This window comes from Lasiosphaeria miniovina, assembly GCF_030549165.1.
Source record: "Lasiosphaeria miniovina strain SMH2392-1A chromosome Unknown B0T26scaffold_3, whole genome shotgun sequence".
NCBI classification, from domain to species: domain Eukaryota; kingdom Fungi; phylum Ascomycota; class Sordariomycetes; order Sordariales; family Lasiosphaeriaceae; genus Lasiosphaeria; species Lasiosphaeria miniovina.
The window spans coordinates 3,312,184-3,339,420 of record NW_026848222.1 but is presented as its reverse complement, the minus strand read 5'-3'; the positions used below and the strand labels follow the sequence as shown (position 1 = coordinate 3,339,420).

The window sequence follows — 27,237 nt, the reverse complement described above, 5'->3', positions numbered from 1 at the left end:
TGAAAAGCGCAGGCTATTCAGCGTGGCTTGGATAATCGACAAGATCACCGTCTTAAACTATCCAGCCGTGCTTGCAAATCGTCGTCGCCGGGATCTGCACCACCTCCACCAACGGCTTGCGCAACTTTACCCTCGGGGACCTGGTTGGACTGTAGTCCCGACGGAGTCTCACCGAACTAGAGGAGCCGGGCATTAGCAATTAGTTGCTAGCAGAGTGGGAAGGGGCAACTAACCGATTGACTTAGATCTACGCCGATTTCTTCCAAGACCTGCTCCAAGACTTCGTCTCCTTCCTCCTCAAGCCCGGTATCCATGGCGTCATCAACGGCGTCGTCCATCATCTCTTGTCGCTGCTCCATGATATCGTTCTCGCGCTCAAACTCCATGGCAATGCGCTGGAGGGAGGGCAGATTCATGGTGCGATTCATGCTTCCCAAGGCCATCGTTGCGCCCTTCATTGCCTGCATCATTTGTTCGTTGGTCCGATGGGTCTGCCGATGATGGAATATGTTAGCGCACACCATTCAATGCGCATTGGGGTGTCGCAAGACTGACCTGAAGACGGAGAGATATCTGTTGCAGTTGGCTCTTCATACCGTAGAACTTCTCAATGTATCTGTCCGGATTTGTCAGTGGTATCTCTCCAGGAACCTAGGGCCAGACAGAAGCGCCCCTACGTACCTCCTAGTGCGGACCAGGTCTTTGGCCATGATTTTGGAGGCATTTAAATTTCCCTTTTGAGCGCTCTGGCGGATCTGGGTCACGAGCGTCTTCTCTTGCTTCTCCAACTTGACGCGCTGCTGGTCGAGCTCTCTAATAGCCTTGTCGAGGAGACGTTGGTTCTTGCGCAGTCTTTCTGCTGGTGTAACGCGCTTCCCGAAGGCCCATTCGAGGATCTGGAAATGCCATCAGCCTGGGCCTTCTGATAACAGCCTCGCAAAATAGAAAAATCTCACGTTCATCTCGGCGGTGTTGTGCCTCGTCGGCAAAGGAGACTTTGATGGAGTGTTCGATTGCGAGTGCGAGTAAGGCAAAAAGGCAGGTTGTCGCTATCCGGTTGTGCTTGCGGAAACGAGGGGTCTACTAGGACGTAACTTGGGAGCTGTCAAAATACCAAGCGCAGGCTTCGTCATAAGCCACAGCACCTGCGGCTGGGCGGAACCGACCAGCCAAACTCGAGCGCTGTGGACTACCCAGGTGGCGAGCTATCGGGTTACGCTGTGCTGAGACTTACCTAAGGTAGGTACTGTAAATACCAAAGGTACATGAGGTACCTCCCACACTCGGCCTTCTCGGCAACCTGTGGAATAGTGGGATCTGTTAACCAAAGACAGTGACAGGGGTCGCTTTAATTCATTACACCTGTTATTATTACAATAATTCGTCCGAATATTCCATGCTATCATATGATCTAGTCCAAAATTCCTCTAACTAATCGTTATAAGCATTTCGGTCAGACCTGGTTGACCTTAGTGTTCGTTCAAGATCGGATGGCGTCAGAGATCGCTGATGCAGGGTGGATTTAAATGCCAAGAACGTATTAACCTACCTAGGTAACTGCCCGGCCCCACAGCAATGGTTGATGACGTCCAATCAGCGACGGTGCTGACCTGGAGAGATTTGCCGCTCCAGCCAGAAATCATGCGAGTGAACAAGACAGAAAATCGAACAACCGAACAGTCAAACTACCTAAATCTTCCTAGACAATCAACAATGTTCCGCTGAAACAATGTTCCGCTGCCAACATCTGTCTACTCCTCTCGATATTTCCTCATAGCTGCACAGCTGGCCACCATGAGCCAGGAATACTTCTCACCCAAGGGGGAGTCTTCTCAGAGGCGCAATTCCGATACCGACGCCAACGCCGAAACGAAATGCGAGTCTGACGAGGCCTCGAGCCACGACCAGCAAGCTTCCCAAGCCCTAGTTGCTCCAGCATACATGACTGTCGGTACTGGGTCGGCATCTCACCATGCTGCGCGCTTGCAGGCAATGCTCGACCGCGACTCTGGCTATGGCGGCAGCATGGCTGGTGATGATGTAAGCCCGTCCATGTTTGACCCAGCTGCTGCTGCAGCATGGGATTCTGCCATCCATGAAGACAGGCCAATACTTGCCCAGGCATTTCCCAGTCAGGTCACCGATACCGACCGTCGGGCGATCCAAGCCGGAGCCGTCCACCAGCTCTGGTACAATTCACACCGCGCCGCCCTTGGTCGCTCCATCAACACAGTTGTCGAGCTCCTCAAAAGCCTGCAGGACATGAATGTTACATGGCCTGCCCACTATCCCTCAGTTCAACGTGCGGCCCTCGATGCGCCATCCCAGCCTGTTACGAGGCCCGGCATCCAACATACGCACACAATGTCAGGAGGATTTGAGGCGTCCTCGTCACCTCCCGCGGCTCCTCAGCTTCGACGATCTATGACATCGCTCGAGGATGCCGAGGCCGAGTCGAGCAAGGTTGCTGAACGCAGGACTGTGCCAGAACCACGACTTGTTACCCCTCAGATCGCACAAGAGTTTTCGGTTCTAAAGCTTGATCTGAAGCTGGGCTCTTTAAATCAGGCCGAGTTGGTCCACTCGCTGGAGAAGAGCTCAATTGCTTCACTTCTTGATGGCAAGATACGCTCAAGCATCAAGCACCTTTTATCGCTGCGGGAGCGCATAGAAGACACGTCAAGCAAGGTTTTGATCACAGGCGATCTGAATGCTGGCAAATCTACGTTTTGCAACGCATTGCTACGGCGGAAAATCTTGCCCGAAGACCAGCAGCCCTGCACAAGCATATTCTGCGAGGTTCTCGACGCGCGGGAGAACTGCGGTGTCGAAGAGGTGCACGCCGTCCACAAGGATACCATCTACGACCGGCACGACGAGACGACTTACGATGTCTACACCCTCCAGCAGCTCGAGAAAATTGTTACTGACAACAGCACATATACGCAGTGCAAGGTTTATGTTAAAGATGTCCGTACAATCGATGAGTCTCTGCTCAACAATGGCGTGGTCGATATTGCTCTGATTGACGCGCCCGGTCTCAACATGGATACAACAAAAACGACGGCCATATTCGCTCGGCAGGAAGAGATTGACGTTGTGGTGTTTGTTGTTTCGGCCACCAACCATTTCACCCAGACTTCAACAGAGTTCATCCGGGCTGCTGCTGCAGAGAAAGCTTACCTCTTTGTCGTAGTGAACGGCTTCGACACTATCAGGGACAAGGAGCGATGCCAGAAGCTAATCCTCGGACAAATCAAGGCACTGAGCCCTGCGACATACAAGGAAGCAGGCGAGTTGGTGCACTTCGTATCAAGCACAGCCATTCCAATGGCACCATCACCACCTGGAGGCCCTAGCGGCGGCGGCGGATCAGGCAGTGCGAGCGGCGGCGGCGGCGGAGACGAGCCGGGAGACGATGACCCCAAAGGCAAAGGCAAGGACAAAGAGAACGTCCGGGACTTCGCCATCCTTGAGCAGTCGCTGCGGAGATTTGTGCTTGAGAAGCGGGCGCGTTCCAAGTTGGCTCCGGCAAAGACGTATCTCATGAACATTCTGAACGACGTAAATGTGCTTTCCACGGTCAACTCGGAGGTCTCTCAGTCAGAGCTGGACCGGGTTACAAGGGAGTTGGAGGAGATTGAGCCGATGCTGCAGTCGAGCAAGAAGGCCCAATCAGAGCTGAGCGATCAGATTGACCAGACAATCGAAGACACCTGCAACGACGTCTATAATTACTCTCGTTCAACGATCAGCACAGCCATCTCGCACGCTGGCGATGAGAATCTCGGCATTCCTTACCCTGGAGTTTTCAGTGCGTTCCAGTACGCTGATGAGATCAAGCAGGCAATGCTGTCACAGATTGCGGCCTCGGTGGTTGAGTGTGAGGAACAGGCCCGATCCGAGACGGTCGGCGGCGTCAACGTCATCAAGCAACTTGGCATTCTCCATCTTGGGAACGAATACAACGATCTCAACTTCCGGCCTGAGATCATGTTTCGTCGCAAGAGTCACGCTTTGGCCCGGCAAGTAGACATTCCTATAGAGCTTTGGGATTTTATCGACTGGTCCACTCTCGTGCAGAAGGAAGAAAAGACCAGCATGGCCTTGACTGTTGCTGGTGTGGTCGGAACAGGCGTCATCGGCAGCTATGGCCATGTGAATGTTGCGCTACGTCTTGCACAGGCCCTGGGCAGCGATAGCTTGCGCCGCCTGATCATTCCCGGCGTGATCGCTGCTGGTAGGTTAACTCTCTCTCCCTTTCCTTGTTCCTCAGAAGCAATGCTCTAATGCTGCCCCTCTTGACAGCGGTTGCAACGACCTTCTACATCCTCAAGCAGATCCCTCACTCCCTCCCACATCGCCTCAGCAGCAAGATCTCGGCCCAACTCGGGGCCATCGATTACGTACACTCCAATAGCACCCGCATCTCAGGCTCGGTACGCAAGGTGTTGCGCTTCCCAGCCGAGTCTTTGCGGGTTGGTCTACAGCGGTCCGTAGAACAACTCAGCAGCCGCCGCGACGAAACACTTCGCGTGCGGGCTGAGAGTGACACGGCCCTCAAATACTTTAGCAATCTAGTTGAGAAGAGTGCCCACCAGCGCCGGATCGTGGAAGCAGTGGATTTGGATGGCCACCCACCAGGTATGGCGGCCGCCAGCGGCGGAAATTAAGAGAGGGGGTGACACGGTTTGTAGTAGTAGATGGTATTTCTTTTGTATGTGGTCGGCGTTGCTAGGAGCTTTCTGGGCTATTCCGGGGTGAAAGAAGTCTCGTAGTCCTCGGGGCGTGGCATCTTCATGGGGTTATGGGTCATGAAGAGGCATGGGAACATGGGGGGAAAGCATCCAAGGCGTTAATCGGGACATGTTAAAGGAGGCTTGGCTGTTTCGAACCCCACTCGCTGTGGTCCGCTTTTTAGCGCAAATGCTTTCCGTGTAAATATTCGAGTTACGGCTCAGCAAAGAATGAAACATTTTCTACACATGAGGCCTGCCGTCTGGGCCATAGCAGGATATGATTCGCAACACTTAAGACCCACCTGCAATGTAGGTACCTTGGGTACCTATCTATAATCCAGGTTTTTCAGCTAAATAGAGCCACCGAAGCCACCGTCCTTAAGCTTGCGAACCGTAAGGTAGCCTAGGTAGCAGAGAGAGGCTTTCTCCTTAAGATAGCTAACCACCTTAGGTACCTTACGTTTCTTATTAGAATGTTTCTCAAGCGGGGATTTGTCAGTTCAGAATCTAGGAATAGAGATAGTGGGTGATTAGCCGATGTAGTAAGCTTAGATCTATTAAACTGTGAAATGCCGCCGTGCCTGGGTTGACCGGTTTATTTTCATCCCTTCATAGATAGAATAGCGTCCTCAAATTGGGCCAATGTGGGCTCCTTTGACGCATCGGCCTTGAAGGTTCATGGTCAGGCGAACCCGAAGATTTGACATACGTAGACCACGCCGACCTTTAGAGACAGCGCCCAGTTAGACACACCAGCGTAACCCAACCATCCGGGCTCCTCGGAGAATGAGATGACGCTACACCACCTTCAAAGTGTTCAGATGATTTGTAAGGATGGTCGAGGCATTTTTCAACCCTTTGCCGAAACCTGTACACAAAACTTGATACAGGTCCAGCTGTGGCCGCGCGCGGTGGAGAAGGGATTTCACTTAGGAAGGGTAAGCATGAAGCCAATATTTATATCTAGGTGCCAGCATTCTCCCGTTCATCTTGAATCGATATTGTGCAGTATTTGTATGCTCGATTTGCCGCCATTGTTGTTGAGACTCTTGTTGTTGTTGTTGTTTAGAGCACCAACATTCTCCTCTATTTGACTTCGGGCCGTCCCAACAACATGACATCCACCTAGCCACAATGAGATCCAGGTGTTTGTCCTCACTTACACAGAACCCCAAGCCAAGCTCGGCCCTACCACTCTCGTTGGTGTTGGTATTGGTGAGGTTGAGAGCAGTGAAGACCCTGTAAAGCGCACCATCGCCGCGAACCGGGCGAGACCCTATGACTCCCGAGAAAAAAGGTGGATGGTCGTGCTTTACTCAGGCGATACCGCATGGGCTGTCAAGGCCTGGTACGAGTATATAAATACCCCCGATCTGCTGAGAGACTTTTGCAAATATATGCAATCGCATGGACTCATAAAGGACAGTTTGGTCGACGAAGCCCGCTTGCAAGCGGGAAGATTTGTGACGCACTTCAAGAAGACAGACAAGCTGACGGCCAGTCTTGCAAAAGACGGACCGAAGATCAAGGGGACCTTTTTGCCTAAAGAAGCAGTTTCCGAGGCTAATGGATACGCGTTATCACCGTCACGAATACCCCCGAGAACGACCATGACCAAAACTGGAGGGGTCTCACGGACGCCGTACTATCAGCCGTACTTCAGTCGTTCGGCAAAAACGATTACGAGCTCGTCATTGCCGTGCTGAAGAAGCTATCAAGAAAAAAGCAATTATTATAGGAAAGCGAACTCTCAAGACTAATAAGGATATTGGACCCGAGGACTAGCACTAGTACAGTAATTGGCGGAACGAGTATGGGTGTGTGAAGAAAAGGCGTCGTGGAGACTCCATCCACCTTCCATTTGCAATACGGGAAAAGCTGACTAGACCATATGCGTAATTACGAGAAAATGAGAAAATGAGCTAGGATACTGTGGGCTGTAGAAAGATGTAAGGCATTCAATAGAAACATAGCTCATAGGTTGTTCCTATCGAGCCCTCGTTTGGAGAAAGAAAGGCGGCGATCATAGAGCAGGGCAACCCCAGGAAATAAAGGGGGGTCCGCGGCGGCTGCTGCCGACTGGGCGCGCACATCATCCGGTTCCATGGGGCGAAAATGCCGTTTAATAGGCAGACGTCCCCCATCGGGATAGTGTAGGTAGGTATCTACTCCTGTCGAATGAGACACCACCTTCGTTATAGTCATGCGGCAATCAACAAACAGAATGGAGACGTCGTTGATTGGATCCCCGGGATGGCGTGGCCTTCCACAGGTGCGTCAGAGAGACCGAATCTATGTCCGGGCTGATAGACGTCAGTTCTTGTTATGTATTCTTACTCGGCGTGAATTCGTAGCACAGCGCACCATTCAATCAAGTCAGTTCGTGTCTTCTCACCAAAGTTGGAGGTTGTCGGAGGTCCGGGGAGATGCTGAATAAACCGTGTCAGATGGTAAGATACGATGTTCACGGCATCAAACCTGGTGTGGGGGATATGAAATTTCAAGTCTTGATCTTTGACTCAAATGATGTGATAATGAGGCCGTGCCACAACGCCGCGCACGTAGAACCTAAAATATGGAAGGAAAAGGATTTGTCTGTTAGGTAACTCGCAGCTAGGCCGGGAATGATACATAGTACAGTACGCCGTACGATACATACAAACCAAGTTCTGGAGCGAACATTTCATCATTTGGAGGCTGTGGAAGATTAATTACCTTTCCTTCCTAGCGACAGCCATTCTTGAAGATCGGATTGCTGAGATCAATTTGGAGCTTCCAGATTGGAAGTTGCCCAAAATCCCAGCACCGTTTTCAGCCTCTTGGCGGCGGCGGATGGTCTGTGCTCCAGCTAATGTCGGTCGAGAGACCGCGCATGATGCCCGATGCCCCCAATACCATCCGGGTCTGGGTCTGCTCCTTTGATGGACGGGATCCAGCAAGCACCCTTCTTGATTTTTGCGTGCAAACAAGCAGTGAGAAGACAAGACGGTGTCGAATCCGCCTCGCCGAGTTGTTCATGTTCAAGGCGAAAAGAAGCTGCCTGTCTGATGTCAGCGCCCATTGGCGTCATAGCCTCCCGATGAGCCCATTGCCTCGCTGCTTGTCTGCTCTCTGATTTTAAAGCCGTTCTCCAATTCATTCGCTTTTTGAATGATCCGATTTACTACTCTCCGTTGACTGACACTTTCAGATCTCGCTTTTTGTCCACCCGGCTTGACTTGCTCCCTAGGCAGAGGTTGCGCTGGCTTGCTTGCTTGCGACAAGCCTCTGCAACCTTGAATTGACCCCCGGTCTTCTCCCCCCCCCCCCCCCCCCCCCATCCCATTCCTAATCTAGCCAGGGTAATATTTCGCAAAACTGCCCGGCCTCCCGCCCGAACGAGGTGTTCGTGCGCCCCCTCGCAGCCCCAAAAAAGATCAACCACACTGTCCCCTTTTTGCCTTTTTCTCTCACTCGAAAACCTCAACCATTGCTCCAGCTTGGCTTCCTGGCGACATCGCGGCGGAAACGGGAATCGGCCGCTCTACTCAGAGACCCCACCGATTTCACGATTGCGGCTGTTTGTGCATGTCTGCGCCCAGTCTCCACTTGTCTCTCCGATAGTCATTTCGTTCAGCCCTGCCTTGGCTGTTTTACTGGTCGGCACCACACCCCCTTGGAGCTTGCATTATTCCACACCGCAGCCAAAGCCAGCGACCTCCCAAACCTCTCATTACCTCTGCCTCGTTCAGCCATTTCCATCGCCCGTAAACCCGCATCCCGTTCTCGCTGATCCCGACTCGATTGATCCGCCCAATCCTCCAAGATGGACTCCGGCCGACCGAACGAGGTGTCGCCCGAGGCGATGCAGGCACGCATCCAGCAAGCGCGTCGCGAGGCTGAGACACTCAAGGACAAGATCAAGCGGAAGAAGGAGGAGCTCGCCGACACCACGCGTGAGTTGCCCTGCCCCGACCCCGAATACGCCTCCTCGTCCGCTCCACTCCGCCCACGTCGCCGTCGCTGCGACTCGCTGCACTTCTTGTGATGATTGTCTTGCTAACCGACCGCACCGTGCATTAGTAACCGAGGTCGCCATCAAATCGCACGAGCTCATCCCCAAGAACCAGCTGATGAGGCCGAAGAGGACGCTGAAGGGTCATCTCGCCAAGATATATGCCATGCACTGGTCGACCGACCGGAGGCATTTAGTGTCCGCCTCGCAAGACGGCAAGCTCATCATCTGGGATGCCTACACAACCAACAAGGTCCACGCCATTCCACTCCGGTCATCGTGGGTCATGACCTGTGCCTACGCCCCGAGCGGGAACTACGTTGCATGCGGCGGTCTCGACAACATCTGCTCCATCTACAACCTTAACCAGAATCGCGATGGGCCTACCCGTGTCGCCCGCGAGCTCTCGGGCCATGCAGGATATCTGTCGTGCTGCCGCTTCATCAACGACCGCAGCATCCTCACCTCGTCGGGCGACATGACATGTATGAAGTGGGATATCGAGACAGGAACCAAGGTTATCGAGTTTGCCGACCATTTGGGCGACGTCATGAGCATCAGCTTGAACCCTACGAACCAGAACACCTTCATCTCGGGCGCCTGCGATGCCTTCGCCAAGCTGTGGGATATCCGCGCCGGCAAGGCGGTCCAGACGTTTGCTGGCCACGAGTCCGACATCAATGCTATCCAGTTCTTCCCCGACGGCCACTCCTTCGTTACTGGATCCGATGATGCTACATGCCGGCTATTCGACATCCGCGCGGATCGGGAACTAAACTTCTACGGAGTATGTCCTCAGATCGTGCCTAATCGGGATTACGATGCTAATTTGAACCTCTAGTCGCAATCTATCCTCTGCGGTATCACCTCCGTTGCTACCTCTGTGTCAGGCAGACTTCTCTTTGCTGGCTACGACGACTTTGAGTGCAAGGTAAGACCACATCGCAGCGACTCGCCTTGACCAGACACAATGCTGACCAGTTATTATAGGTCTGGGACGTTACGCGCGGCGAGAAGGTCGGATCCCTCGTGGGCCACGAAAATCGCGTCAGCTGCTTGGGAGTCTCAAATGACGGCATAAGTTTGTGCACTGGCTCTTGGGATTCAGTGGTAAGTGTCTCCCAGAAGCTTGCATCGGATGCGTCAATAAACATAACTGTTGCTAACAAAACACGCAGCTCAAAATCTGGGCCTATTAAGTGTCTATTTGATGCCGACATCACTATCCATATCTGGATACCGAAATTACCTCGCCGCTATGGAAATACTACAGAGTGCCCTTTTTTGGTTCTAATTCAACCTGATAACGCCTTTTAATCTTTGGACAGGCGTAGACAGGACGAAGTCACGACATCCTTTTTCTCTAACCTGGCCTTTTTGCGGTGTGCGGCATCCTGGTCTCGGCGGCTGGAGACATTATTCAGCACTATAGCGCACGTTTCTGCACGCCTTGTTTTCTTCATGGTCGGGCAAGTTTTGTTTGTATGAACGGCGGCTATGTCACCTCAAGGCCTTGTTCCATTCCATTTCCGTTGGGGTTCAACTCTAACAATCACCCTCTCGATATGCGTGGAGCTGTGCGCTCTCAAATGTTATCAACATGGCAAACCTGAGATTTCCTGACTCGACAGCCTTTGAGGCTACCGACAACTCTACGTTCTTTGGCCCTTTGCCTCCCTCGGTCCGTGGCACGATTGCGAGTCTCTATTGGATCTTTAGCGTACTTTTGCCCAGGATTCGACTTCTATCATCATCTATCCAAGATCTCACATCTTCCAACCCTCGGATTTCCAGCTAATCCATACATGTCTTGCCCCTCCCTGCGATTGGCCGGGAAGGACGGGGTTTTTCTTTTTCACATATCGATCTGTCCAGGGGGAGGACTCCAGGGTTGCGGAATAGTATCCGTTTAAGTGTTTCTTTTCTCTTCTCCTTTTCCTTTTGCCGTAGGTACTTGAGAGCGTTGGGAAACAAGGTACTTGTGTAAAGACCGTGCTTTCTCGGCACAGGTCTAATCGTGTTTATTTCTTGTTTTGGTTTAACTCCCTCCCCCCGTCGTGCCTCGCATACATATTCAAGAGCCACTCAGGAGGGCAGGCCATTGAATGAGGCTCGGATCGCAGGCAGCAAATAAAGCAGGGAACTCCATGGAATGATGGTGGTGAGGTAGGTTGATGAAGTGGGTCCGCAATCTGAACCCTTGCGAGGCGGTGCGTGGTCTGTCTGTCTTGTATTATAAAACGCAATGAATGCTCTATTAGTCAACGTCATCTAAGCAAGCGAGTAAGCAGTAACCTTTTCCTAGACTCTTCATCCGGTAGGGGTGAACCGAACCACAAGTTTTACTTCCATGAGGAAAAATTTACAACAGCTAGCTAGTGAGGTTTTCTTTTCACCATTACTTCAACATAATTTAGAGAACCGGTAACAATCCAACACCTTGGTTGAGTAACGTACCCTACATTTCGTTCGTTTGTCACAGAACACAGTTTCCTTCCATGTTACTTTGCGGTATGTATCTTCGTGGCACATGCTCCCGGATCCTTGGAGCATGGCCACGGCGCACATTTTTGTGCGGCTATCTACTGAGTCGGCTGCGCCTGGTATGTTTGGTTTACGACTCGTCCAATGTGCGTGGCCTGGTCGCCGTGAATTCCTGCCTCGGCGCCATATGGCACAGGAAAAAAAAAGTTAAAAAGAAAACTCTTATTGTTCCTATGGCCTGGGCCATGTTGGTATGTGCATTTTTTGACTGGTCATCTATTTTAGTTGGAATATATCACAGGATGCCGGGATGGAAAGGGGCTGTGTGTCTTAGGTTGGCTAGTCAGACCAGAGAGAAGCACGAAAGGGAAGGGAAAAAGGTATAAAGTCCAAAAAGTCCTCATCATGCCAGGAAAATAGCCACTAAGGTAATGATGTAATTATCTATCCCGGGTTTGAAGGCTACACAGAAAAAATAGGCCCGTTAGAAATAAACTGAAGTATTTAGCATGATGTTTATCATATATTGTACAGATGGGGGCAAACCTACCAGCACGGAAATTTGAGTCTTCGACGACATTAGGGAAGATGTAGATGCTGACCCGGCAGATATTACAGTAATCAGGTCCAGTCCCGTAATAGATAATGATAGCTGCCCGTTGAATATCTTGTTGAGATGGGTTGCGCTTGGTTATCTAGGTATCCTGTGCCATGGAAACTTGTCATGTTACTTGCTCCAGGCCCTAGAAGTTGAGTAATATCAAGACATGCCAGGAATATTACAAGTGGTACGAGCCTCAACTTTCCACGTGGAATCATATATGCAACACTGACATCATGCCCAGGAGTCACTTGGGAAGACATGGTTCAGGATTTGGTTAGAAACACCTCAATATCTAAGATCACCTACCTGCCGAGACTACCATTCTTGACTGACATGTGGCTCTGGCCCGAAGCAAGAAGACCAGGATGCTTGCAGGGTGCTTGCTTACAGAAGAAATTGGGAAGTCTGGGCATCTTACGCGGCATTCCCAAGGCAGGAAGCCTCCGTCTCAACTATTATTAGCTCGGTTTCGGGGCTTCGAGAATGGTTACCAAGCGTTCTTTTTGTCCTCAGAAAGGTTCTTGAATCCTTGCTCGAGGACCCTGCATCACTGAGTCTGTTCAGGTATGCCTGGCCTGGGGATCGGGGCACGTTCTCTTACGGCACATAACTACACGTGTAAGATAAGGTAGCCGAAGGAGGCTCGTGAGCTGCCCTCGGCCTCATCATGCCGACACACAGGCACAGAGTCAGGGTTACACCGAGCCCGAAAGATGCCTGGGGAGTGGCGGCTGTGGTCGTATACGCAGCATGAGGGTTGGCAAGTACCAACTTGTACCTTTCGTACAATACAACCTCGGAAGACAACTTTGGCTGGTCTCGGACGAGCGCTATGCCGTAAATCATATGTTAGCGCGCTGAAACAGCAAAAAAGGAGAAAAAAACATCAGCCTTTCAAGCTGACATGTTTTTCTCTCGTTTTCCTCATGTGCCCTTCCCTGAGTTGTGGTAGGCTGAATGAAGGAAACATTGCGGATCGTCCCAATTTCCCGCCAACATCTTGTCCACTCTGTCTGCCACCTGCAGTCTGTCTACCTAGAACGCATATCCACCTTGTCTCGAGGATGGCGATCGATCGGGATTCCCGACCCCTCTTCTGTTTGCTCTCCTCTCGCCAAGAAAACATGGAGAATTTTGTCGATGGACTGAAAGGGGCCAGACCACAGGAAGGCCATGACCATGCGGGCGTACGGAGTATCGGCGGGCGTCAATGCTGGGCTGGCCGACACCAGACGTGTATGTACGTAGATGGCAGTCATTCCCGCCTCGGACCCGGGCGGGCGGTAAAAAGGAGAGGCCCAGTCTCATAGCAAGTCTGCAAGAAGCACCATGTAATGATGGGGAAGGCTTCTGGAACAATGCATGGGGGGGAAGGGAAGATGGCGCCAAGCCTGCCGGAGGCCCCACATTCGTTGGGGAAGGCGACATTGAGCAGGGAACAGGGGGCCGATGAAACATGCCCTGAAACACCAAGGTATGGATGTCGGTGCTGATCTTCCCGCTCTGCCGGCTCGCACCAGCAGCATCATTACCCGACCCAAGGCGTGCTCGAGCAATGTTTCCTGTACCGCAAAGCTATCTCGAATGAACATTCGAATGCCTAGTTGGCACGGGCGGTTTTCTCCCTTTTGCCCTCTTCAGCTTCAGAGAGGCATACAACACTGAGGCTGCCTTGGAAGACGTCATACGGTAGTCAGGGCGTGCTGTGTTTATGGGGGTTACCGTTTCCCACACAGCAGCATTCCATCACCCGACAGAACCTATCCATGTCGCGCTCTCTAGTGAGAAAGGGGCGGAGTACGGGGTCTGTAAATACATGGGTTGGATGTAAACAGTAAGCCCTGCAGCGAAGGCACTTTCCCGGCCTCGGTGGCATGGCATGGTAAATTCAGCCCTGTGCGGTTGTGGCACTCACACAAAACCTTTTTGCAGGATTGGCAGAAAGCGCCGGCTTTGGCTGCCTTGGCTTCCTTGGCTCAGGCGCCTTGTAAGCTCACGAGCCGAGTGGATGATGCGCCATGCGATTGACCTTCTAGAACTCTCACGCGTGTTTCGGGCTGCTTTCCTTTCTATGTTGATCTGCTTCTAAACCTACAGGTAGGCAAGGTTGTATATACAGTATTCACACGTACATACCTAGGCGCTCCGTATGGGACACGGGCTCGGGCTGTACGTTGTTATTTTTCTCGCCCTTTCCCACTCGCATCATTCAACCCTCCCACACGGACACATACTCTGAAAATTCGCTGAATATCAATCTGCTTACCTAGGTAAGGTAGGTAGCTTGCGTAAAGATGACCAACGAGGGGCGTGAATCCGTCTGTAGGATGTCGGCGATTCCTGAAGAAGAGATGAAGAACTGGGTTCATGACGACAAGAGGATGCTGTGCCGTGGGTCATATACGGCGCTGTCTGCTCCTTCTCAGGCCGCCGAATAGCGAGGACGTTCTCCGTAGACTTTGAGATTTGGAAAACAATCCGTCGCGCGTTTGTTTGCTGTTCCAACTTCCCTGTGCGTGCCCGCGCCTCTTTGCGCCGCCTGCATTCATGCGCAGCGGCAGCAACAACAGCAAAATAGCCCTGCTAGCACGCGATGACAGCGCGTGCGCTGCACCAAGTGGACGACGTCGACTCGTCCTCGTCCCCTCCGTCGCTGAACCGCCCGACGGAGTCCTCCGGCAGTGTTAGCAATTGCACGGGCAGGCTTGCACTTGCAACCCCTGTCCCGCCGCCTTGCATTGTTCGTGGCCGTTAATCCCAGTCGACCACGCGACCGACCCTCTGTGCAGCAGCCAACCCACCCCTCGTTTCTCTGCTTGCCGATCCCACTTTCTGGGTCCACCTCCACCAGCCGCCTCACCCACCACTGACTGACCAGCTCCGGAATGCTCGACTCCCCCTCGAACCAGCCAAGAGTCGTGCTCGTCGTCGGCCGCAGCATCCCTCCCATGTACTGTTGAGCGTTGCCCAGCCTTGATAAGGAACTGGATGGTGTGAATCCCTCGTGCCTCTTTTCTCTCTTTCTTGCATGCATGCATTTTCTGACCTGTGCCTGTATCCAATTAGCTCTCACAGACAGCCATCCGCCTCTCCTTCTCTTCCTCCGTCACCACGTGTGTACGGCGCATTCACACTCGCTGCGCTTTGAAACCTCTGACGCATCTTCAGGGGTCGACAAAATCCCGGCTGCCCCAACTCACGTCCCCGTCTGCAACCGGCTATTCCACCCACTACCACCTCCCGTCTGTTTCTGCGCGCCAGTCCAAACTCTTCCCTCCTTCCTCGATCCACCGAACAACAGCTCACGGTCCTCACGGTCCTGCAATAGCTAAGGGGTATGTACCATACAACAGGCGTTGGATCGATTGCTGCCCAGCACTAACCAACCATACCCTTCTCCCCGCTAACCCGTCGACCAGCCCCAGAAGCAGCCGCCCCGCCCCAGCCTGCTGGGTGTCCCATAAGGAGAGACGTGCGATTCGATAACCCTGTCGACCGGCCTTGCTGCCCCGTTGTACAATACATCGCGGTACACGTTCCTGCTCGAGTACTGCGCTCCCATCATCTGCTCTGCTTGCCGCTCGATTCGGCCTACCCCGCCGCCGTCTCGAGTCTTACCACTCTCTATTAAACTAGCGTGACCGTCCTGCGAGACATTCTCGCTTCCCCCTTCGCTATCATGTCGAATCCTACCCCCGCGCAGGAAGAGTTCGCCGCCTTAGTCGCCAACAATAACCGCTCAGACGACTACAACATACATCCCGAGGACCGCCAGTCGGCAGCCAAGGAAGCTGCACACCAGAGTGAGGACGAGGAGGACCGACACCGTGCTGAACAGATCGAGGCCGCCATGCGGATGACAACTCTAGATGCCCGCGGCGACTTCCATCTCCCCCAGGCATCTTTCGATAGTGGACACGCGACAGGCGTCAAGGGTGTCATTGCGGATGCCCGGTCATACGAGAACGCCCGGCGCAGCAAGTGGAAGGACAGAGTGCGTGCCGCGCGCCGCAGCGTGTTCGGCATCGACAGCGTCAAGCATGACCGGAGCAGTGGGGCCGAGAGCGAGGGGAGCGGCCCCGAGGACCTAGACGAGGCCTCCTTCTTGGAGCAATGGCGGGAGAGCCGGAGGCGCGAGCTCGAGGCCGAGGCCAAGGGCTCGCCGGTGCGGAACCGGAGGACGAGCCCGAGCTTGAGGCTGTTTGGCCGCCTCGATGAGGTCGATGCGCTCGGATATCTCGACGCTATAGAAAAGGTCGGGAGGGAGACGACCGTAGTCGTCTATGTCTACGATCACGAGGTACGTGCTTATTTCGACCCAACTGGCAAAAACAACAACAGCCCCAGCAAGTACTTGCGCCGGGGATCCTCTACTGTCTTGAAAGCCTTCTGCAGCCACTCCATGGAGGCATAAAATACTGACTCGAGCAATATCTAGAGCCTCGTTTCGTCGACAATTGAGTCCGCGCTCAATCCCCTTGTCGGCACGTACCCCACCATACACTTTGTCAAGGTTCATTACGAGGACATTGAGTTCGACAGTGCCGGTGTGCCGGCCATCCTCGCCTACCGGAACCAGGGCGATCTCTTTGCCAACTTGACAGGACTGATAGAGATGCTCCCGGATCACGAAGACTTTGACACTGCTTCTCTCAAGCGCCTCTTTAGCAAGCACAACATCTTGTAATGTCGAAAATGACACATGGAACTCTTTTCTGGAATGGCCATGTCTGCTATAATACAGGGAAGGTGTAGATGTTACTACTGCCGTGGGTCGAATTATGTCCTCGGGCCTGAACCGGTTCGGTCTAGTCGCATTAGGACCTCGGTGTTCAGTTATGTCTGGGATTCCAATGTGGGCGTTACGTGGTTGGCGGGGTACGAAAGCGCGATCTATTTACGTGTATGACGGTCATGTCTCGGAAGGCGAAGATACCATTATTTTCTGGCTCATATTTTTAGTGGAAACCCTTCTTTCGCACACTCTTTGGAGTTTGGTCGGGGCCATTTCCTTTGACTCTGGTTTTAATCTGAGGGGCGGGTTCTTTTTTCTTCTTTTTTCTCTCGTGGCCAGTGTTTAGACTAATTACCTGGACCACCCATTATCGTGTGTACAATACATGGAATTTCTTCAAGGTCATTTACGGAGCAGAAGAGAGTGGTGATCAAGAGTGGATGGTCTTTATATGCGCGTTCTGTCTTGGCGCCCTCCAGCATTTGGTGATAACTTTGCCTGCTGCCGAGGCATTCATTCGATTTAGGTTTTCAACTATGGTATCTGGTTTTTCCTTTCGCCACTTTTACCCCTTTAGGCCAAAGATGACACCTTTACTCCCTCCGAGTTTCGGGAGAACAGTGGTAATCTTTTTGATCACAAAATAAGTTTGATGTTGTCATGTCTTCTGGCAATAGGCTCTCATCAGTGGATCCTACGACGCGGAGAACACCTTCATTAGATAATCGTTTTCGCAAGGGTCACTTTCGCCAAGGCAGAAGCGGGGACAGCTGGGGTCGGGTGCGATGTAGTGTCACTGGTCAGCAAGGTGATAAGTCTATGCCGTGGTTGCTGCCGCAAGACTACCGGATACGTGAGGATCAGTTGCGAATTTTCGATAAATGGACAAGCTGGCCTACACGCCTAGGTGGCCATTGCCGTGTGCTAGTCAATGTGATTTTGCCATCGTCTCTTCGTCCGGAACTGCTTGGGAAACTGGGCGCGAAGCTTTAGCTTGAAGAACGTGGAGTCATCTCGATATCCAGGGACAAAGGTAGCCTGCCTATGAGGAGCCGTATATGGATGCGACTCGGCCCTAGATGTCATTCATCACCCAAAAGGAAGCAGGGCGGTCCTGCGGAGAACCCCTCCATTCGTCGACTTGGTGGCCCCGTGGCCGCCACTAATAACCTAACTTGCATCCCACATCCCGCATGAGTTTGGCTTGCTTGGGCGTGGTGACTCGACCCAGAACCCCGCCATCGAATAACTAACACGTCAAAGAGGAGCTTGCTGCTGACAGCGATAGCAGCAGCACAAAGCCGCCTTCATGTTGGTCAGGCTGAGGTGCGCACCGCGTAATTAACTTGATGGGCCAGTTATATGTGTCCAGCCCGTAGGTAGTAGTAGGGAGCTATCGCACGCAACCCACCACGTACTTCACTTCCATTGCCATTCGCATTCGCAATTATCGGCTCCCCTCTTCCAATCTCCCTCACATTAATTCTTGACCTTTAGCCCGTCCACCACCTCCAGTGTTCCCCATTCTTGAGGCCTTTTTGGCCCACGCTCTCTTGCACCCGGTGCGCCACTTTCACGCTCCGGAAGCTGTAATTCATCCTTCCCCTTAACTTTCCCGAAGCCTTGGGCCGGCCGCCGATAACGTCCGAGGGGTCGCAGGCGGACAAGTGACTCGAGCTTGGGTGCCTTTCCTCCACCTTCCCCACCCCCGCCTAGTCCAGTCACCTACCTCCCCGTCACTGTAAGGCAGCTTCTGGCCAAGACAGGCAGAAACCCAAACCACGGGTCGCAATAACTCAAGACAACGAGTGACTTTTTCTGTTCTCGCCAAAGAAGGAATATCCATCTAATCAGATTTCCCTAGGGTCAAGGTACTTGCTTTTCAATTTCTAAAATCTAAAATAGGGGCCTTTCGCCCTCCCAATTGTCCGTGCCTTCCCTTCACTGCCCATTCCTCCCAACCCTGCCTAGAGTGCCCCTCCTTCTCTGACACCACGACTGCAACACCCCTCCACCACATCCAGCACCACCATTTCACTTCTACACTCTCCTGTATCGGCCTCCCGACTGCCTGGAACTGTCTCGATCTTTCCGTGCTTGGATGGCCTATTAGGACGTGACGCGGTTTCTGCGAGGCTGACTGGCTGTCTTTACCTCGTAATGGAACTACAGACCCAGAGTGCCCCTCCAACATCTCAAACCAACGAGGCCCCAGGCTCAACCCCCCCGTCGCCACAAACACCGACCTCAGCATCTGTGCCAGCCCTCCGGTTCCCAAAACCCCAAGGCAACAAATATCTTGCCAACTGGGTTTCTAACAGCTCGCCCGACATTAAGCAGCCGCCCAACATGTCGGACACGGGCAACTTGGCCGATTCGGCCTATGAAATCATTAACGGCACTGACAGCGAGAGCCAGAGCCAAGATGATCAGCTTACCGAGTCTACCGGGTCGCTCGAGGTGTCCCGCCCCGAGGATGTGCAGAGTCTCGACGGGTCCGAGAATCACTACGACACTGACAGCGACACGGACGAGGATTCAGATCATTCCTCCCATGCGTCCTCTATCAGATATGCCGATCAATCCCTCGAGAATCCCTCAACGCAGCTTCCCGCTAACAGTCTCCGGTTCACTTCTCCCTCAGCCTCTGAGCAGTTCCCGCATGTCTCTCGCTCCATCGAGTTCCAAGAAGGAGACGAAGACCGGCTGGCTGCTATGGACAAGATCTCGGTTAAGCATACCACTCACGAATTCACGGCAGAGGTGTCCGCGACCATAGCGGAACAGCTCGGCATGCTAGAGGCCCCGAGACGCCTCGTCGCAACGATTCGGCAGACCATGTCCCAGGCTTACCTCTCAACGAACGACCCGCTGCGCGTTCTCTATATCGGCCGCGCGGAAGCTCAGAGGGGCATCGTCCTCAAGGTCTCCAGCGCCATTTGGACCTCGCCAAAGAACGACGCCAAGGATGAGGATCACTTTAGCAGACACCGTGAAGGCGTTTATAACATTGTACCCATCTCTTCTTTCGGGCCTACACCCGAACTGGACCTGATGGAAGCTTCTCACTATCAAATCAAAGTTGAACACTGCACATCGGCCTCGGTACTTGAATATCCCAAGCAATCATCTCCCGAGCGCAGTGTGTACTCGATCACTGTCGAACACGACAATATATACTACTCCCACAACAGCCGTAACGGTCTAGTGGTGCAGCCAAGATGGGCTCTGCCGCATATCGCAATCTTCTACTGCTCCGATGACGCAGACGAACAAGAGGAGAAGACGCGAGATGCAGTATGGATGTTTTTGCGTCGACACAACATCCCCTCGATTTTCATCACCGAGTCCGAGGCTTTCGGGAAGCTCGCTTCTCCCCGCTGGGACGAGCTTGTGGATGAGCATGCGGTTCACCTCTGCCTCGAGTCTCGGGATCCTGAGCGGCCCATCACTCCTCGACGCCTTCCTATCGACCTTCCCTCGTTCCTCAACATTGATGCGCGGCAGATGAATCGCAACTTCGCCTACTTGACTGGCTTGTCTGACTCGGCTGAGAGAGTGACTGCATCACCAAAGGTCGAGGCTGAGCCGAGCAAGTCGGCGCCAGGGGTGAAGAAATACAACCGATGGACTTCGAGACCATCTGGAGCTCAGATCCTTGAGAGCATGGAGCGCAACAAGTTGTTTTTTGCCTTGGCAATTCCGTTGCTCATGGCCTTTATCATTCCGCTCTTTGCCGGCTTGTTTTTGAACTCCTTGTCACTGGGAACAAGCTCGCCAATTTCTACTTCCTTGGCATCCGGTATCCTCGACACCCCTCAAGCGACTCCCCCCGCCCGTTTGACTACCACGGCAAGGGCAGCAACAACTTCTACAACAACTGTTGTAATCAACGTCACGTCGACGAAAACCATCCAGCTCAGTCACGCGCGGCCATCAGCTAGCACCTTGGCCTCGGCGTTGTCTTTCGCTGGATTTCTCTCTGACAAGCCGTCAGAGAAACTATCTGGGCCCGCCGTTGAGCCCGAAGAAAAGAAGACGGTCTGTTCCGTGCGCATTTCTGGCCAGAACGAGATCTTGGTGACGATTCCTTCTGGTAACAAGGCAGGGTGGCTCGCCAAGGGCGCGATTGATATCGACGTATTCCGCGGAGACAAGCCGGTTAAGACCAAGCTTTCTTCCGTTGACGAAGGAATTGTTGTCGAGCTCAAACCAGCCGACGCATATGGCGTGCTTAATGTCTCGGTTATCACGACACGAAAGCCCAAGATTAACGAGACATTTGGAGTCAACTTCGGGAAGCCTGTTGTGGCTGAGGTTATCGAGGCAAGTCTACATATTCTACAGGATTTGGCCAAGATGGTCTCTACCACTGCCGATGAAACCGTACATCTTGTGGACGAGGTGTACGTCCCCGCTGCGGCCGGTCTTGCAAAGCTACGTGGCGATACTACCTCGGCCCTGAAGCATGGCCTTAAGGCTGCCCAGAGTCACTATTCAGAGACAGTAAGCCGGGTTAAGCATTCAGTGGGACCTAACGAAATGACTCAGTACATCAAGCACACCAAGGAGCATATTTCTCGTCAGCTTAAGTCTGTAGACAAGATTCGCGAAAACTCCGTCCTTCAAGCCCAAATTGCTTCCAAGCTGTGGTGGCTGAAGGTGCAAGGGAAGACAGAGGAATATGCCGAGTACCAGCGCAGTGCATCTCACTTTCTCAAGATGAAGCACGCAGAACTGGTTCGGACCCAGAGAGGGCCAGAGAAAGAGGCGCCCAAAGAATCATGGGCACTTTTCGGGAAGCGACAAAGCCGTCAGTGCAAGAAAGACGCCAAAGCGCGACAGGGCACAAAGGACAGCCGGTGGAAGAAGATGGTTAAGGGGTGAGGTTTCTTTCCTGTTCTTTATATGGAGCAATTCTTTTTCGGCGGACGGATAATGGACGGTAAATGGATTAACCTACCATTCTTGGGTGGAGGCTGGGGATCTGGACTGGAGTTGCGCGGCTTTTGCTCTTTATTTGCTCAGTTAAGGATGCATCTATTTTTTTATTCGGTCAGGGGCCGTAATCTTCACTCTGACCACGCTCCCCTTAAATTCTAGCATTCTGATTATGTTATTGTAGGCAAGCCCAGATGATTTGTTTGTGCCGGGATACCTAGACGCCGGAGAGGGTGTTACGATACACGTTTTGCACTGTGAGGGCAGTAGGTAGTTTGGTAAGAGGGCGGTTGACGCCTCATTCGAGACGGAGGGCACGCGGGCGTTCATGCTCGAGGGCCCGGACTCCAGCTCTTATACATAGACATATATACACAACTCCCTACCTCTACTTATTTCACAGGCTGGATCCGTAATGTATCGCCGTGTTTGTATGCGTAGAAACTGGTTAGGCAAGCCCGGTGTCACAACCCAGTAGGTTGTCCAGGTCGGACTTGAAAGTGAGGTAAGCACGTGTTTGTCTTGTAGGATGAGTTCTAAGTGTTTATATGGCTGCCAGATATGGATTCGATGCCCATGGGTTGATCCGATTATGGTAAAGGATTCCTGACATAAGTAAGGTAGGTACAGGTTTTTTCGTTTTCCTAGGCCCGAAATAAACGAGAAGTCCCTGTGTGCCTACTTACCTAGTAGCCATTCCAAGAACGCCATAACGCCAAGTGTTTAACCCCAAACCAAGGCAGGCATGGCAGGTATCTCCATGCCCTTCGAGAAAGAAGGAAGGTTTCTTCGGGTCTTGGTATGTACAACAGGGGAGCTCGGTTTTCAGCTGCTATTCCAGACCACTCAGTTGATTATCAGTATAGTCATCGAGCTGATAATTACTTATCTATATAACGTGTAGATCGGAACAATCTAGCTATACCATTCAATTTAGTTCGAGCTAGAGTTGAGAGGGATGACTTCATCAAAAACCCTAACCCCTACGAAGTTGACTCACCGCCTGCCTGAAATGGTTGCCTATGTACATACGTATAATACGTGCCTTAGCGTAATATACGGATACGTCGGTACCCCTTAACCCCGCCAACTGGCGTGCGGCCCCGCGTACTCTCACGTCAAGGATTACCGGTACGTACACTAGCGGGGGCAGCCCAATCTTGTATCGAGACACTTGTGCTTGCGCCCAATCAAGCTCTGCACTCCTGCCAAATCTCGTAGATTCCGTTTGTTGATTTTTAGGAGTGAGGGGCAGCACTTAATTTTTGGCCCTTCCACCACCATCAACTACTTCCCTTAGCTCACCACGAACAATCCCAGAGACCACCAAGACAGCCTTATCAAGCGGCTCTCGACCTGTCGCCCAACAGCTTGCAATATTAGGTACGTCTGTTTTCTTTCCCTTGCCGAACTGCACGCAGCATACTCAAACTGCCCCTCGCTTGAACCCCGCTTTGGTCGCTGAGCCTGAGCACATAGCGGGGGTGCCGGCGCTGGTAGCTGACGACTGCTGCCAGCAACGCGTGCGATGTTGAGAACCAGTGAGCTGACGCGCACTCTCAACCTGGACAGTATCTAGACAGTTTCATCCAAGACAACGCAAATATGTCTGCCGAAAACGTCGAGAAGCCGGTCGAGGAGGTCAAGCCCGAGGCCCCCAAGGAGGTATGTAACGATTCCATCGCCGTATTTCACACATGCTATCGCTTCGAGCCTGCTATTTTCGCAAGCGACCTCGGAACTCTTGAGCTTCGGTTTGCGACGTGGGGTATCTGGTAGCTCGCTTGATTTGCGCTTCATTACCTCTATCCCCTTCGTCTAGAAATCCTAGCGCCCAAGCTGACATGCTCGATTTGTATGATTGTAGTCAAACCCTCCGGTCACCAGCTCGTCCGTCTTCTCCATGTTCGGTGGCGGCGCCAAGAAGGACAAGAAGGAGACTGAGGAGGACCGTGGCGATAACTCGGGCAGCGCAAAGGCTCAGCGCGAGGCCGCCGCTGCCGCCGCCGCCTCCAAGGGAGGTGACGATGTGAGCTAAACAAGCCCTGAAGTCCAGAGGGGCGGTTATTTCAGTTGCTGATATGTACCTTGGCAGGACGACCAAGCCCCCGAGTCCGAGGATATCCACTTCGAACCCGTTATCCATCTGACCGAGAAGGTGGAGGTCAAGACCAACGAGGAGTTGGAGGAACAACTCTTCAAGATGCGTGCCAAGCTCTTCAAATTTGTCTCGGAGACTAAGGAATGGAAAGAGCGCGGCACTGGCGATATTCGCCTCCTTAAGCATCGCGAGAACGGCAAGACCAGATTGGTTATGCGTCGGGATAAGACTCTCAAGGTCTGTGCCAACCATTATAGTGAGGAACCCCCCCCTGTACATTTGTCGTGGGTTTAGCTACTTACGCGCAATACCACAACAGTCGTACCCGAGATGAAGCTCTCTCCCAACGTTGGTTCGGACCGTAGCTGGGTTTGGAATGCCGCTGCCGATGTCAGCGAAGGAGAGCCCGAGGCTGTCACGCTTGCCATCCGATTTGCCAACTCGGAGAACGCCAACTTGTTCAAAGATGCTTTCCTCAAGGCTCAGAAGGACAATACCGCTCTCTTTGGGGCGGCGGAATCTACGGAGAAGAAGGAGGAGGTTGCCGAGCCGGCCAAGGAGGAGACCGCTGAGCCAGCCAAGGAGGAGGAGCCCAAGGCTGAGTCGTCCTAAATAACTTTCGCTTGTTTATGAAAAGAGAGCCCATGAAACAAGCGCGCAGCGCCTTCTAAGCATCTACACCACATATCACAGCGGAGATAGACGTAAATGATGAGGACAATGGATGAACGGGGAGGTGGATGAACTGGCGGACGGACGGACACATGGATATGAAGCGTGGCTCTTGGAGCCAAGGCGTTGAGCAAACGCTTGTCTTCATTTTTGGAAGACACGGTCGAGCACTAGCAGTAGTTGTAGATAGACTAAATATCATAAGTCTCCCCCAAATCTCTAGTCTCGTATTTTTGCGCGGAAGATGAACTGTTTTCCTGCTATATTCGCTCATCTGACTTGAACGTGCGGCTGGATTCACTCATGAGTACTAAGCGCTATTGTTCTTACTTTGAACTTCAAATGAGAATGCCGTTTCAAGTAAGACAAGCAAGCCTAGAATCACAGTTGGATGAGACGTGGCAGAGAAACGTTTGTGTGGGTGAAAGAAACGATTTTGGAAGAGAGAAATGATTCTTCTCGAAGAGGTAGCGATTTCTAACCGTTTCTTATTTGCTCTTTCTCTTACTCAGCCAAAATTGTTCTTTTTCTTACTTAGTTAATGTCATTTGTCTGAAAAAAGGGCGTTGAGTTGTAAATGAGCGGGTTTTATGGCATGCGGTATTCTAGTTGAGACAGGTCAAAGTGAACTTATTCCGATACGACAGTGAAAAGTTGAATGCCCTCGCTTTTGAAGCACAGTGTGCACAGTGCGCAAGGACGGAGTTCTTCTTTCTGCTGTTCATTTCACCAGCAGAAGTGTACTGGAAGACTAAAACATAGACCTCGTCACCTAATCTTCCACTACTTCAACCTCTTCTACTTCATTCCTGAAAATCGAGAAATGCGTCCACTGCTTCTAGCTTGCTACAACTTCGACGCCACCAAACACGCAGCATCGGATAAATCCCGGCTACGCCACCCTTGCCGCGACGCGGTTCCTCCCTTGCCTTTGGCCGCTGCGCCACGTCGGCTAAATCACGTCACATTGAACGCGTGCACGGACAACCAGAAGCTATGGCGCGCTCCAGCCACAACGCGGCGGCACGAGCGTCTGCTGGAGGTACGTGCAGAACCCTGGTCAATCCGTCGACGAACAAGTCGTCGTCTTTGTGCCGCGGTACCTACAACTTCACAACCTTCGGACGAGTATACCTGTCTCCACGATTTAATAGCTTTTCTCCCCGCCGGCCACATCACGCCCCCTCTACGCTACCGACCTCCCAGCTCCCAGATCCCAGCTCAAAATCCCCCGCGCCGCGCGCTACTTCGCTCAATCTATCTATCTATACCATATCACGTCTCCAGAAACACACGCACACGCACACGCACACGCCATCTGCTATATTTGCTATCATACGGGGGGCCGGCGCTTTCCATACGCTACCGCCGTGCGTTCCAATTCCCATGTCTCATTGCTCCCACTACCTCCCCTACGACACCTCCCACCTTTCCCATTCCCTGCCCTTAAATCGATCTAGCTCCATGTGTATCGCCTTGCGGCGCGTGGCGCGTCTTGATTGACACGCCCTCTCTATCTAGGAGAGGCCCGAGTCCAGCAAGGCATCGTTGTCAAAGCCTCCCGAAAGTCCGCGCGCATTACCACTAGAAACACCGAAAAGGGTGCCGCCATGATTGTCGACGTAAGTTACCCGGCCCCTGCGGTGTGCGAGCCGAGCTCCCGTTGGAGAGGAAGAGGCGGTCATGTCATGGACTTGCCACTCTTGTAATACCGTGGTTGCTAATTCGAATCGCAATCATCCAGCGCAAGATCAAGGTTGTTACGGAGCAGCACAATATGTACGTGTCATGTCAAGATCAGGGCAATGTGGCAGGGGCCATTCAATTCTTCAATTTCTGGGGCACCGGCTGACTTTTAGGGGTTTCTCCTACAGTGACAAGCCTGCTATCAATGAGGGCTTTCCCATGAAAGAGTGGACTGTCGAGATCTACATCCTCGATCAAGATGAAAAAGAGAAGCCAGCCAAGTGCTTCACTAAGGTGGTTTACCACCTCCACCCGTCATTCGAGAACCCGGTTCAGAGTACGATGACACCTCTTACACTCTGGGGTAGAAAAGAGGGAAAAAACTAGGTGGCTGACACTGATGCATAGCCTTCCTGGATCCCCCGTTCCGTTGCCGAAATGAGGGCTGGGGAGAGTTCGAGATGACCATTGACATGTTCACCACCGAGAAGGGCGGAAAAACTTCGATCCAGCATGATCTGAACTTTACGGCCTCGACTTATAACAACATCCACAACGTGTCGTTCAAGAACCCGTCGCAGGCGTTGCAGCAAATTCTCCGCGAGACCGGCCCGCTGCCCTCAGACGAGGAGCGTAAGCTCAAAAAGGCTGACGGCGGTAAAAAGAAGAAGACATTTGACGTGGAGAAGATGGCCGATGGCTTGGTCAAGCTCTCTGAGGAAGACCTCTTGCAGGTCATCCAGATGATTCATGACAACAAGGACGATGCCACGTATATCCAAAACAATATTGATGGTGCGTTACCTCCTAGTCTCAACTTTATTCCTTACCACGTTTGCAGGAACAAAGTGGTGGCCATGAATTTTACTTCTTTTTCCTTGGTACTAACATGGAGAGGTTATATAGCTGGCGAGTTCTCGGTCGATCTATATACGCTTCCAGACAGTTTGATGAAGATGCTGTGGGACTTTTTGGTAAGTGATGCAAAGCGCCCCAGCTCTATTCAAATGGGGGGGGGTTCCTTTTAGCTTGTCTGACTCTGGTGTATAGGTCAAGGCATCGGTCATCTCCTAAACACATCGAAGGAAAGAGGGACGACTTGTTTCTTTTCTTTTCGTCATCGATCATATCCTGAAATATTTTCAAGAGAAATGAGAGACAACGAGGGAAAGGAGAAACAAACACGGCTCGTGAATCACATTCACGTTTGTCGTTATCTGCATTGCAATGGCGTATTTGGCGTCAGGAAATGGTGGCAGGGGGGGAAGGGAATACTAAAAA

General features: G+C 52.4%; 6 protein-coding genes across 6 annotated transcripts; 5 read left to right on the top strand and 1 right to left on the bottom strand.

Annotated features, from left to right (window-relative positions):
- Window positions 1-44: 44 nt before the first annotated feature.
- On the bottom strand, window positions 45-962 carry B0T26DRAFT_674271 (DOA4-independent degradation protein 4; the record flags this gene model as incomplete). The annotated part of the gene is made up of 5 exons (XM_060439691.1): window positions 45-176; window positions 234-491; window positions 556-616; window positions 682-896; window positions 957-962. The coding sequence occupies 5 exons, from the start codon at window positions 960-962 to the stop codon at window positions 45-47; spliced, it is 672 nt and encodes a 223-aa protein (XP_060298509.1).
- A 484-nt stretch (window positions 963-1,446) lies between these two features.
- B0T26DRAFT_703323 (uncharacterized protein) lies at window positions 1,447-4,984 on the top strand. The gene is made up of 3 exons (XM_060441660.1): window positions 1,447-1,553; window positions 1,633-4,240; window positions 4,309-4,984. Exons 2-3 carry the CDS (start codon window positions 1,795-1,797, stop codon window positions 4,671-4,673), a joined length of 2,811 nt encoding a protein of 936 aa, XP_060298508.1. The 5' UTR covers window positions 1,447-1,553; window positions 1,633-1,794; the 3' UTR covers window positions 4,674-4,984.
- Window positions 4,985-8,053: 3,069 nt separating this feature from the next.
- Window positions 8,054-10,133, top strand: B0T26DRAFT_227251 (WD40-repeat-containing domain protein). The gene is made up of 5 exons (XM_060433871.1): window positions 8,054-8,674; window positions 8,802-9,520; window positions 9,575-9,664; window positions 9,724-9,843; window positions 9,912-10,133. The coding sequence occupies exons 1-5, from the start codon at window positions 8,545-8,547 to the stop codon at window positions 9,930-9,932; spliced, it is 1,080 nt and encodes a 359-aa protein (XP_060298507.1). The 5' UTR covers window positions 8,054-8,544; the 3' UTR covers window positions 9,933-10,133.
- Window positions 10,134-15,152: 5,019 nt separating this feature from the next.
- Window positions 15,153-16,862, top strand: B0T26DRAFT_227111 (thioredoxin-like protein). The gene is made up of 3 exons (XM_060433870.1): window positions 15,153-15,156; window positions 15,250-16,121; window positions 16,260-16,862. The coding sequence occupies exons 2-3, from the start codon at window positions 15,501-15,503 to the stop codon at window positions 16,506-16,508; spliced, it is 870 nt and encodes a 289-aa protein (XP_060298506.1). The 5' UTR covers window positions 15,153-15,156; window positions 15,250-15,500; the 3' UTR covers window positions 16,509-16,862.
- A 1,854-nt stretch (window positions 16,863-18,716) lies between these two features.
- On the top strand, window positions 18,717-21,443 carry B0T26DRAFT_642053 (uncharacterized protein; the record flags this gene model as incomplete). Its single annotated transcript, XM_060437406.1, has 2 exons — window positions 18,717-21,071; window positions 21,108-21,443. The coding sequence occupies 2 exons, from the start codon at window positions 18,717-18,719 to the stop codon at window positions 21,441-21,443; spliced, it is 2,691 nt and encodes an 896-aa protein (XP_060298505.1).
- Window positions 21,444-23,102: 1,659 nt separating this feature from the next.
- Window positions 23,103-27,030, top strand: B0T26DRAFT_739788 (RanBP1 domain-containing protein; the record flags this gene model as incomplete). Its single annotated transcript, XM_060443761.1, has 9 exons — window positions 23,103-23,162; window positions 23,365-23,526; window positions 23,593-23,854; window positions 23,918-24,138; window positions 26,015-26,049; window positions 26,145-26,293; window positions 26,365-26,751; window positions 26,863-26,930; window positions 27,007-27,030. The coding sequence occupies 9 exons, from the start codon at window positions 23,103-23,105 to the stop codon at window positions 27,028-27,030; spliced, it is 1,368 nt and encodes a 455-aa protein (XP_060298504.1).
- Window positions 27,031-27,237: the final 207 nt, after the last annotated feature.